The 13,376-nt window shown below is 41.3% G+C and overlaps 1 protein-coding gene across 1 annotated transcript in view; it reads left to right on the forward strand.

Moving 5' to 3' along the window:
- LOC122551335 (collagen alpha-3(VI) chain-like) overlaps positions 1-13,376 on the forward strand; it is a 154,848-nt gene that overhangs the window by 79,750 nt on the left and 61,722 nt on the right. The window contains exons 16-18 of the mRNA XM_043693062.1: positions 5,172-5,771; positions 8,537-9,142; positions 10,802-11,148. Coding sequence (XP_043548997.1) covers positions 5,172-5,771; positions 8,537-9,142; positions 10,802-11,148 — 1,553 coding nt within the window. The remainder of the gene's footprint in view (positions 1-5,171; positions 5,772-8,536; positions 9,143-10,801; positions 11,149-13,376) is intronic.

Raw genomic sequence — 13,376 nt, forward strand, 5'->3', positions numbered from 1 at the left:
GAGAAAAGAACAGTAGTGGCAAAATTGATTAAGGACAATACTAATACTGGAGAGGGGATATGCCTGAGGCAGCTTGAGGAAAACCCTATTTGGTTGTCAAGAACCAGTAGAAATGTATTCTATAAACTGGATGTATCTTATAGATTACTGACTAGTGGAAAAGATGTAGAGAAACAAATTTGCATAGAAATGGGTGGCACGGTGGCATAGTGGTTAGCACAGCTGCCTCACAGCACCCGAGACCCGGGTTCAATTCCTGCCTCTGGCAACTGTCTGTGTGGAGTTTGCACATTCTTCCCGTGTCTGCATGGGTTTCCTCCGGGTGTTCCGGTTTCCCCCCACAGTCCAAAGATGTGCAGGTTAGGTGAATTGGCCATGCTAAATTGATCGTAGTGTTGGGTGTAGGGGAATGTGTCTGGGTGGGTTGCGCTTCGGCGGGTCGGTGTAGACTTGTTGGGCCAAATAATCTAATCTAAAAAAAAATTAAATGGAGGTGTAGAAAAGCTTCAGAGTGATTATAATAAGAATCATTTATCATACTTGGGCGACATGGTAGCTCAGTGATTAGCACTGCTGCCTCACAACACCAGGGACCTGAGTTTGATTCTTACCTTGAGCGACTGTCTGTGTGGAGTTTGCACGTTCTCCCTGTGTCTGCGTTGGTTTCCTCCGGGTGCCCCAGTTTCCTCCCACAGTCCAAAGATGTGCCAGTTAGGTGAATTGTCCATGCTAAATTGCTCTTCGTGTTCAGGGATGTGTAGGTTAAGTGCATTAGGCAGGGGTAAATGTAGAGGAATGGGTCTGAGTGGGTTACTCTTCAGAGGGTCAGTATGGACTTGTTGGGCCGAAAGGCCTGTTTTCACACTGCAGGGATTCTAATCGTGAAGAGGGTGGTAGTTGACTTTAATAGAACATAGACAAAGGACTGGTTGAACACATGGTAGACAAAATTTAACACAGAGGTGCAAAGTTAACTGTTTGGTAAGAAGAATGAGGGGAGGCAATATAAATGTCTCATAAATTGAATGTCCTTTCAGGAAGGAAATCTGCTGTCATTACCTGGCCTTGATGGTCTTGATGTGATTCCAGATCCAAAATAACATGTTTGGTTCTAAAATGCTTCTTGAATTGACTTGGGGTGTAATGCCTGAGAGGAGGGGTGGAGGTCAATTCAATGAGAACTTTCAAAAGCATAAGTAATGTAAGCGGGAAAGTGAATTCAGTGCTATCAGGCGTGTACAAGGGAGTTATGACCAGCTATATTGCTCTTGCAGTGAGATACCCAGTCTTGATAGGCCAAATGACCTCCATCTGTGCTATAACTATCCTATAATGCTGCTTGTTTCACTAAGCTATTAGTTTCTTATTCTAACATTTATTCACGTGGCTTGTTAATTCTCGGATTTTCCATTTCTCTTCGTTTTCTTTCTCTCCATGCATGGGGACTTCCTGTGAGCAGCAGGAGAGCATAAGCTCTTCATTAGGAACCTGAATAGGCCACTCTGCCCTTCAAACCATTCAATAAGATCATGACTGATCTGATTTTTAACCTCAAATCTGCATTCCTGCATATGCCTAATAATCTTTAGTCTACCTAGCAATCAAGATGCTATTTGCCCCTGCCTTAAATTTAGTTAAAGGTTCCACATCTAGTCGAGTAAACTTTCTCTGAGCTACTTCCAATGCAATACTATACTTCCATAATTACAGTGACCAGTCCTGTAACAGTACTCCAGATGTGTTCTCACCAATCCACTATATGACTGAGGCATAATCTTGCTTCCAATTCCCTTCACATTAGATCATGACATTCTATTAGCTTTCCTGATTACTTGGTTGTTGCATACAACACGTGCTTCTTGTAGCAGGGCACCGGATCACTCTGCATCTTAGAACTCTGCAACCTCTCACTATTTTGATAGTGTGCTTCTTTTTCATCTTTGTTCCAAAATGCACAACTCCCCACTTTCCCACATTATACTTCCTTTGCCAGTTCTTCACTCACCTAATCTATCTCTATCCCTTTGTATGCTCTCCATGTTCTCGTCACAACTCACTTTCCACCTATCTTTGTGCTCCCATATCTTCAGTCCCTTCATACAAATTATTTATATAAATTATAAAGTGTGACTTCTTCAAAGAACTCCAATGGTTTAGTTAAATATTATGTGTCCTGCTTTCCCCAAAACAGCGTCAATGCCCTAAAAGGAAATAAATATCTGCACCAACTGATTTAATTAGGTAGCAAAAGATGTTTAACTGATGTGGAAAAATTAATGAATCTGATGATATCAGCTATCTACAGAGATGTGGGCAGCATGGTGGTTAGCACTGCTACCTCACAGCGCCAGAGACCTGGGTTCAATTCCCGTCTCAGGCAACTGACTGTGTGGAGTTTGTACATTCTCCGGGTGCTCCGGTTTCCTCCCACAGTCCAAAGATGTGCAGGTCAGATGAATTGGTCATGCTAAATTGCCCGTAGTATTAGGTGAAGGGGTAAATATAGGGGTATGGGTGGGTGGCGGGTCGGTGTGGACTTGTTGGGCCGAAGGGGCTGTTTCCACACTGTAAGTAATCTAATCTTTTCAATGAATCTCCAAAGTTTCTAAATTGTGGTGTTTTGCAGATCACTCAAGAAAGATGAGTTACTGGGGCAGCATAGACATTTGCATGTATGTTATATGGAGCTATAAATCATAGCAGTAGAGACTTCAACTTTCCTTCTGTCGCATAGCTGACCAGCTTTCTCATCCATAAGATCATAGCACATAAGAGCAGAAATTAGGCCATTCAGCCCATCAAACCTGCTCCGCCATTCAATGAGACCATGACTGATCTGATTATTTTCTGTTCCATTTTTGCTTTCTTTTCCTCATAAACTTTGATTCCCTTTCTGATTAAAAACTGTCTCAGCCTTGAAAGTACTAAATGACTCAACTACGACAGGTCTCTGTGGTCAGGAATTCCACATCTTCACTATTTTCTCGAGGAGAAGAAATTCCTTCTCACCCCTGTTTTAAATGTGTAATCCCTTATTCTGAGATTATGCTCTCTGATCTTTGAGTCTCCAACAAGGAGAAACAACTTTTCCACACTTCCCTGTCAAGTTGCCCAAGAATCTTGCGTGCTTCAATAAGGTAGCCACTTCTTTTAAATTACATCGGGTACATGTCCAATATTGTCAACCTCTTCTCATAAGACAATTCCTCCATAGCTGGTATCAACTTAGTGAACCTGCTCTGGATTGGCTCCAATGCAGGACCCAAAACTGTTCATAATGTTCTAGCTGTGGTCTGATTTAATAGTTGTACAGTTTTAGCAAAATCTCCCCAGTTTTCTACTCCATTTGCTTTGAAATGAATGCCCCCATTCAATTTGCCTTCTCTATTACCTGCTGAACTTGGATGCGAGCTCTTCATGAGTCATGCACACAAGGACACTCAAATCCCTCTGCAGTCTTTCTTCATTTACATAGTATTCAGCTCCTATATTCTTCCGACCAAAATGCTTAACCTCACATTTCCCTACATAGATGCCATCTGTTTAACCTGTTTATATCCCTTTAAAAACTTGCTGTGTAATTCTCACCACTTGCCTTCTCATTTTTTTTCATCATCTGCAGACTTGGCTTCATTTATTCATTTTTCTAATCCAAATCATTTGTAAATATTTAAATAATTGTGGGCCCTAATCGCAGATTACCAATCTGAAAATTCCCCACTTCCAATTTTCTATCTTCTATTAGTTAGCCAATCCTCTCCGCACGCTAATGTATTATCTCCAACACCATGGGCTCTTATCTAATCAAGTAGCCTAATATGTGGGTATCTCATCAAGTGCCTTCAGAAAATGTAAATATATTAATCCCTGCTTGTTTGTCCTGCTTGTTAGCTTCTTGAAGGATTCTACTAACTTTGGCAGCATGATTACCCTTCATGAAGCTGTGCTGAATCTTCTTACTCATATTGTACAATTCCAAATGCTCTGCTATTGTCTCCTTCATAATAGCCTCTAACATGTTTCCAATCACAGAAATTAAGCTAACTGTCCTATAGTTCTTTTGTCTCCCACCTTTTCTTTAAATAAAGATGTAATGTTGGCAGTTTTCCAATCCTCTGGGACTTTTCCAGAATCTAAGGATTCCTGGGAGATTACTTCCAGCACATCCAGTATCTTTGTAGCTAGTTCCTTTCATATCCTAGATTGCACCTCATCATGTCTGGGGGACCAATCAGTCTTTAGCTCCATTAGTTTCCTTAGCACTTTTTCTCTAGTGATAGTTATTGTATGTAATTCCTCTCCTCCTTTTGCCCCTTGAATATTTAGTAATTTTGGGATGCTGTTGATGTCTTCTTTGAAGACAAACGCAAACTTTTGACTCATCGTCTCTGTAATTTCCTGGCTTACCCAATATTACTTACACTCTGTTAAGAAACCTATATTCACTTTGGTCTGTCTTCCTTTTTATACATTTAAAGAAGCTTACTACCTACCATTGGCAAATGTTGGAAGAATTCACAGGTCGATATTCAACATGTTTGGTGGCATTATAACTGATATTCTTTGGACCAACAACACTTTGAGCATGACGTTAACCCAGAGCTTCTGACTCAGAAACACAGCCCCTACCCACTACGCAATGGGACCTCCCAGTTTCTCAGTGCTCAAGTTGAAATCTATGTGATGATGTAGATATCTTCTAACCAACCCAATCAGCCATGTTATTGTACACCTTTGAAGCAGGTCAAACCTGAAATTATACCTCTTGGTTCAGAGTTAGGGACACTATTACCTCACCTAGGAGAAAGTGAGGACTGCAGATGCTGCAGATCAGAGTCAAGAGTACGGTACTGGAAAAGTACAACAGGTCAGGCAGCATCCGAGGAGCAGGAGAATCGATGTTTTGGGCAAGAGCCCTTCATCAGGAATAAGCCTCAGTCCTGATGAAGGGCTCCTGCCTGAAATGTCGATTTTCCTGCTCCTCGGATGCTGCCTCACCTGCTGTGCTTTTCCAGCACGACTCTAATCTTGACCCTGATCTTCAGCATCTGCAGTCCTTACTTTCGCCCTTATTTGATGTGTTTGTAAGTTGTGACAATATGAACCAGCTGTATGTAATTTTCAGCTATTGTGACTTGATGACCAAGTAAAAAAATCTAATTGTTTTACAGTTCTGGATCCTGACAAGAAAGACATTGTGTTCCTGATTGATGGATCCAGTGGTGTTGGGGGACCACAATTCGCCCACATTCGCGATTTTGTCTCCAGCATAGTTGGAAGCCTTAATGTTGGACCCAACAAGGTCCGCGTTGGTTTGGCACAATTCAGCAACACTCCAAAAACAGAGTTTCTGTTGAAACAACACATGAATAAACGTGGCCTTCAAGAGGCTATCAGGCGAATCAGACCGAAAGGTGGGGCTCCACTTAACACTGGCAAAGGATTGGACTTTGTTTTGAAAAATCACTTCATCGGATCATCAGGAAGCAGACAGCAGGAAGGTGTTCCCCAGTATCTAATAGTCATTACTGGAGACAATCCTAAAGATGATGTCCGCCCTTATTTAGGCTTATTAAAACGTTCAGGAATTAATGTTTTCAGTGTGGGTGGAAGGAATGCTGATCCAGATGAACTTGAACGAATCACAACTCTTCCTTATGCTACTTACAAAGTAAATAACTTCCAAGATCTGAAAGGTATGCAAGGCAGACTGGTCCAGCGTTTGTTGATGGTAGATCCTGCAATATATCAACCAGAACCTCCTACTGAAGGTATGTATCTAAAGCTTTAACTTACAATACCGAGTAAAGCTTAATGCATATGTATGAAACTCTCTTGCCTGCTCTGTTAACTTAGGTATTATCCATTCCCAGTGGGGTAACCTAGCTGCTAAAACAGTTGACAGAGGATTGTTATAAATTGTTTGTCAATCTAATGTATCAAATTCTGAGATTTCAGTATATCTGGTTTTGCTGCTTCTTAATTAAATGTGTCTACATTTCCTGATTTACAAAATATGTACCAATTGTGTTTAATGCAGGAGGGAGAAAGAGCATGATTTATGTCATGACAATTTCATATATACATTTGCAACTATGTTTCTATACGATTGAAGTGGTTTTACCAACAAAGAAATTGTGAAAGTTTCTTCATTTTTCATTGTAATTCTATATTTTCAGATTTTTTTTCTCGATTTTTTTTTTGTAATTTTTAAAAAGCACTGCAATCACAACCTAACTAGAGGAATTGTGGTCCACTGTTCTCCAATAATCACTATCCATTGATGAGGTAGAAAATACAAGTGGAGCTACTGCCTTTCCCTACTCTGTCATGAGATGCAAGTGTCACTGGCAAGGCTAGTATTTGCTGCCCATGGCTAATTGTCCTTGATGAGGCAGTGGTGAGCTGCCTTCTTGAACTGCTGCCACCCATGTGGTACAGTTACACATAGTACTATCAGTGAGGCAGTTACATGATTTTAACCTGAAGGAGAGGTAATAAAGTTCCAAGTTAAATGATATGTGTGTTTTTTTTGAAAAACTTGCGGGTGATGGCATCCATACATCATCTGCCCCTGGCCTTTTATATGCTAGAGGTTGCAATTTGAAAAAATGCTGTTAGACTGAAATGTAGAAGTGCTGGAGGCCATTCAGCCCATCAAGTCCACACCTCTATTCAATGAGATCATGTCTGATCCGGCTAACCCTCAATTCCACTTTCCTGCCTTATCCCCATAATTCTTGGTTCTCCTAATGATTAGAAACCAGTCCATGTCAGGCTTGAGTATACATAATAACCCAGCCTCAACCGCTCTCTGTAAAAAGAATTCCACAGTTTCAGTACACTCTGAGAGAAAAATAAAAACTCATCCGTGTCTTAAATGGGCAACTCCTTTTTTCTTAGATAATGCCTTCTAGTCTGGGACTCCCCAAATCCTCTGCATCTACCCTGTCAAGTCCTCTAAGGCATTAATGTTTCAATGAAGTCTCCTGTCATTCTTCTGAAGCTGCTGAGTATAGACTCAACCTACTTAATCTCTCCTCATAATACAGTCCCTCTAAACCCAGGATCAACTAATGAACCTTCCATGGACTGCCTCCAATGCTAGTTTATCTTTCCTTAGATAAGTGGACCAAAATTGTTCACATTTATTCCAGCTGTAATCTGAAAATGCCTTGAATAGTTTTAGCAGGAGTTCCCTATTTGTACACTCCATTCCCTTTGAAATAACGGCCAACATTCTATTTGCCTTCCCTATTATGCACTGAACTTGGATATTAGTGCTTTGTGGTTTGTGCACTGGGACCCACATATCCCTCTGTGCTGCACCTGCCTGCAGTCTTTCCTCATTTATATAATATTCAGCTCCTCCTACCAAAAATGCATAACCTTATGTTGTCTGTTATCACAGTCTATCTTCCCACTATTTGCCCTAAAGTTGTCTTGATGAGTTGCTGTAGTGCATTTTATAGATGGTCCACCTACTGCCATTGCATGCTGGTGGTGGATGGAGTGAACATTTAAGGCACTAGATGGGTTGCTGATCAAGCAGGCTGCTTTGTCCGGGCTGTTGAAGTGCTGTTGAATCTGAATTATACAAGGCAAGTGCAGAGTATTCCATCACACATCTGCCTCTGTGTTCAGAAACAGGAGACGAGTTCATTACTGCAGAATTCCAAGCTTCTGACCTGTTCTTATATATTCATATGGTTCATCCAGCTCAGTTTTTGGTCAATGATACCCCCAGGTTGTTATGTTTGGGAATTCAATAATAGTAATGTAGTTGAACATTAATGTGAGATGATTGTTGACTGGCATACATTTTTTTTGCCACGTATTACCCAAAGCTGGAATGTTGCCCAGGACATTCATGCGGGCACTGTCTGCTTCAACATCTATGGAGACTTAGGGTTTCTGAACACTGTGCAAATATGAGCCAACGTCCCCACTTCCAACCTTACATTGGAGGGAAGGTCATTGATGAAGCAGAACACTACCCTGAGGAACTCCTTCAGCAATGTCATAGTTTCTAACAAGTCCAATCATGTTCCCTTTCTGCAAGGTATGACTCTAACCAGCAGAAAGTTTTCACCCCAAATCCCATTGACTTCAATTTTGCTAGTGCTTCTTGATGCCAGATTGAGTCAAAATCTGCCCCGATGTCAAGAGAAATCGCTCTTGTCTCTCCTCCACAATTCAGTTCTATTGTCTATGTTTGGATCAAGGTTACAATGAGACCCGGAATTGGCTGAACCTGGTGAGCACAAGGTTGGATTCAGCTGTGATACTGTAGTCCCTGTTCCTAGTTTCTGATGAGCTTTCACTTATATAAAATGGTAACTTAGAGTGGCTCGTGCATTGGTTCAAACAATAGGGCAGAATGTCAATGGGGCTGAAGAGGAAACTAAATTTATATATAAAGACTTAAAATGCTTAATAATCCATAGTAAGTTATGAAAAGTCTGGATTGTATATTATTCAATATTAACAATATTTTCAGTTATTATATTTTAATGTATTTCATTTGTTTCTCAAGCCTTGCCACAGAAAAGAGCGGATATTGTGTTTATCTTGGATGGATCCATTAACATTGGAAGACAGAATTTCCCCCGTCTCACAGAGTTTGTTTCCAATGTAGTCGATGCCATCCATGTTGATGATGGATCAATCCAGGTGGGAGTTGTTCAGTACAATTCCGATGTGATTGATGAATTTTTCTTCAAAACTTACCGGACAAGGAATGATGTCCTCAACGCTATTCCGAATATTCAGTTCAAGGGGGGCAGGTCACTAAACACTGGAGCAGCCTTGAGACATGTTAAAAACAACCACTTCGTTAAATCAGCAGGGAGTAGGGTTGAAGAAGGAGTCCCACAAATTGCTTTCCTGCTAATTGGTGGCAAGTCAAATGATGACGCAATAGCAGCTGCAAGGGAGCTAAAGAATGCTCGATTCAAAATCTTCACTGTGGGAATGCAGAATGCAGACATGCAGGAGATCTCTGACATTGCAAGTGAACAAGCTGGCGTTTTCAGAGTGGCTGACATGTCCGAGCTCTCTGAATTGACCGAGCAAGTGTTATTAGCCACAGCCGATGTCATGGACGGTGAACTGTGCCCGAAAATGCCTGAAGTTGTAAAAGGTAACATCAAGTTCAAAACGTTTGTATCGTGCATAGAACTGAATAACTAATCAGCGGGAGAGAGTTTGGGTTCTACATTTCAGTTGCTCGATGATCTGTTTTAATTCTGAGTCCTGCTCTGTACTGAGTTAGATAATATTACACGGGTAATGGTGTAAAATCAATCTGTAGTTTCTGACTGCATTTCACATAAAGGCCAGCTAATATTCCTCAGCTGAAGGAAGATGATGATCTCATGTAAGTTTGGGTTTCGAATCTGATATGTACTCTTTGTCCAAAGCTCTAACTTTTAACTCTACTCCAACGCAATTATGCATTGATGTTCAAACTTGCCAGAGCTCAGTCTGAACATCAAACTGAGGCAGTTTGTGGAAGCTAGTTGTCCAGCTTGCTTGTCATCTGATTGATTACCTTTCATGAAAAACATAGGAGAGAGGGTTAAATTTTGATTCTCCTGTGTGCTTTTACATACTGGAGCGTCCAGAACTGTATACTCAAGGACTTGAACTGCACACTTGAACTGGCACAAACAGGGTAACTCGCACAAACTTGGTAGACTTCCATATTTGCATCATCTGAAGATGATGTGAATAAATTGAATTATTTTTCTGAAATAAATGCATTACTGAGTTTTTTTTTAAATTTAAAATATATCCAATGATGCTTTCTTAAAAAAAAAATCTGTGGATAAAGGCTTTTTGTAGAAGCATGGAAACCTCAATGAATAAGAGAGATGGAATTGATCCAGGCCAACAGAGGAGGTTATGGTAGCATGGAAATTTGGAGCCCTTTATGTTAGATTAATTCTCCACATGTTCCCACCTCCAAGAGATCATCCCAGTGGTTAGCTCCCTGCTGCTGTGACTGTCAGTCCATTAGATATGAGTTTCCAATTCAGATAGTTAAAAGGACACTTTGCCCCTATCTTTGGATCCAGCTGGAATCTTACAAGCAGTACGTTTACCTCTGCACACTGCCAATCCTCTCCGACAAGCTCTGTGTTAGAATCCCAACACTGAAATGAGACTTTAGCACAGCAGTTGGTTAGAGCCTCTGAGCCTGTTGAAGAGCTCACCAGTAGGAAACATGCATGTGCAAATGAACCTTGTCTCTCCCCAACAAATGTTTATGATAGCTGCAGTGTTTCTCTACTACTCCATCAGAATGACTCTCGTCACTGCTTACTTTGGTCTCCCTGGGACAGAGCCCCAGTGTTATGCTCTCCTATCCTGGAATCTCGCACACTATCTCCCACACTATCATTACCTCCCAAAAGATTGTCCCTTCCGGGGCAGCCCAAAACTGTGTACATTGTTAAAGTGAAGGTATAATTTCACAGCATGGATGCAATTGTCTGATGTTAAACTATATTCACTAAACTAAAACTGCTTAGATAGAAAATTTTGGAGGTGTTTTAATGCGGTTAACTCATATAACTAAACTTATTGACCAGTTATCAGAATTTTCACATACTGGTGAGTATTTCATTTCTGAAGTTTTTGAACCAAGTACAGTAAACATGATTTTTCCAGTCATTGTCGAGATTTATTCACTTATGCTATATAATATACTCAGATGTTTGCTAATACCTGTCAACCTTCTATTTAGGCGTTACGGACTTCAAAAGAAACTAAATATATTTCTTTTGCTTCCTCTTAGAGTGCAATGTTGATGTTTTGCTTGGATTTGACGTCAGTAGAGTTGGTTCAGGAAACGATGTTTTTGCGACGCAGAGAGGTTTCCTGTCCAAAGCAGGAGATGTACTCCAAAGAATTTCACAGTTGCGAACCATAAGCTGCACTGGCACACAGTCACCTAACGTAAGAGTTGGGGTCACAGTTTTCGATGAACGTGGCCAAAGACATGTCATTGATTTGGTCGACTATCACCCCGGAATAATGACGCAGTTCAGTGATCTAAGAAGTTCTGGTCCATACGTCTTAAGTGGTGGAACATTCGATGCATACAAGGAGACTTTTCAATCTGACAGTTCCAACCGTGTAAAGGTAAGTCATGAGCCTTAAGTTTTACACTGTTTCTTTTTAAATGAAGACGTATCATTGATTGGATTTGAAGGACAACAGTCAAGGGCTGGTGTTCTCCCAGATTTATCATGTTAACTTTCTGAAAAAAAAAATGTTGAAATGACATTTTCTGTGCTTTTGAACATCTTGGATTCGTTGTCATTGGTCACCCATATAAATGGATCATTGGTGGAACGCTGTGTTGTCCCTGGGAGCAGGAAACCTGGCGAGCAGGTGCAGTTAATTGTGTGATTCGCGATGGTCAGAAGAAAGTTTGCAGTTGAGTTCTTGGAGATTTACGGCAGGTTGAGTCTCCAATAAGCGAGTATCCGGATGCCCTTTTGCAATCTTTTTCATGCCTTGCTTATTTCTCAAAAGGTCAGCTCACCTGAATGAAATCATTGCTCACGATGGAGTTCGTTCTGAATTGGAAATACATGGCTTCTGATTGAGGGGCATGGGTAGTGTGAATAGCCCAAAAGTCCGAAACTACAGGGCGGAGGTTTAAGGTGAGGGGGAGAGCCTTAGAAAGGACCAGAGGGGTAACTTTCATGCACAGAGTAGTGCATATATGAAATGAGCTGCCAGAAGAAATGGTGGAAGCTCGTACAATACAACATTTAAAAGGCATCTGGATGGGTGCATGAATAGGAAGGAATTAGAAAGATATGGGCCAAATGCTGGCAAATGGAACTAGGTTAAATTGAAATGTCTGATCAGCGCAGATGAGTTGGACCAAAGGGTCTGTTTTCCATACTGCAGGATTCTATGACACTATAACTGCTTGTTCAGCAGATGGGGTACTTTGCTGGAATTTGGAATGAATAGCTGCTGCTTTTCCTCTTTGGGGAGTTTTATCTATGCTATGCCATGGCAGTAATCTAAGTTGCCCTGGATACAGATGATAACCATAGCAGGGAATGAACATCGAATAAGGAGTATGGCTGAGGGTGGAGGTGTGTCTGGCAGGTTGAACAAGGAAAGGTGAAAAGACCATAATATTTGGCAGCAAGCACCCACTCCTCGAGCCCTGCTTATGCTTCTGATTTGCTGTGAATGAGCACCAGATCAGGTGCCATTTAAATCTGGTACCAGTGAGGTATAGGCATCACCTCCTTGCTGACCTCCCCTACAAGATTCACTGTACTTGCAGTGCATGCAATCAAATGTAATTAGCTGACACCCGTACCATCACAGGAGAAAATTTAACTGGCCCAGCCCCATCCTGTGCAGCAGTATGTTTCACATCCTCGCCCAACTTCGACTTAGACTGCAGGAACAGGAAATTCCACTGTCTGCATCCTCATGGTTTCAAGTCCATCTTCGTTGTCCATTATCCAGGTAAATTATGATACAATCCAGAGAATATCTCCTCAACATGCCAACTATTGGAATTCATCAAGCACGGCCATTTAAGTTCTGCCTTCTTAATAGATAGCAGACGGGTAAACTCTTACCAAATCATGAAACAGGCTTGAAACAAATGATTGCTCTGCAGAAATAAAGTCAACTTTCACAGTAAGGTGCAATTTCCCCATGTGTGAAAATGAAACAAAATAATAAAAATGCAACTCGCTTTGTCTCAAAAAAGAATCTGTTGAAAGTTGAAGGATAAGTTACGAGCTGAACTTTTCCTAGCTCTTTACCACAGGCATGCTTTTGCCTGTCAACCATGCTATTACCACATACTTTGACTCACTCATTTTCCTGTGTCTCTTTTTCGAGAATTGCAAGATATAAAGTTTCTATCTGCTCTGCAATCAAAGGGTGCTGTTTTGAATCAAAGAGATCTCCTCTTTCCAAAAGGATTCAGAAATAGTTGAGAAGCCCGTTGTCCCCAAGAAGTAATATATGACCCTCCATTTAAGGACTTGACGTTTTTAAATTTTCAATGTGCAATGGCACTTGATGGAACAATGCCATATAACAATGCCAAAGCTGAAAATGTGTTGCTGGAAAAGCGCAGCAGGTCAGGCAGCATCCAGGGAACAGGAGAATCGACGTTTCGGGCATAAGCCCTTCTTCAGGAATGAGGAAAGTTTGTCCAGCAGGCTAAGATAAAAGGTAGGGAGGAGGGACTTGGGGGAGGGGCGTCGGAAATGTGATAGGTACTACAAACAAACCATTATCTCCCAGACCGTCCATAACCTCATCACCTCGGGGGATCTCCCATCCACCACCTCCAACCTCATAGTCCCACAACCCCGCAC

Source organism: Chiloscyllium plagiosum, chromosome 7 (genome assembly GCF_004010195.1).
Source record: "Chiloscyllium plagiosum isolate BGI_BamShark_2017 chromosome 7, ASM401019v2, whole genome shotgun sequence".
Classification (NCBI taxonomy): Eukaryota; Metazoa; Chordata; class Chondrichthyes; order Orectolobiformes; family Hemiscylliidae; genus Chiloscyllium; species Chiloscyllium plagiosum.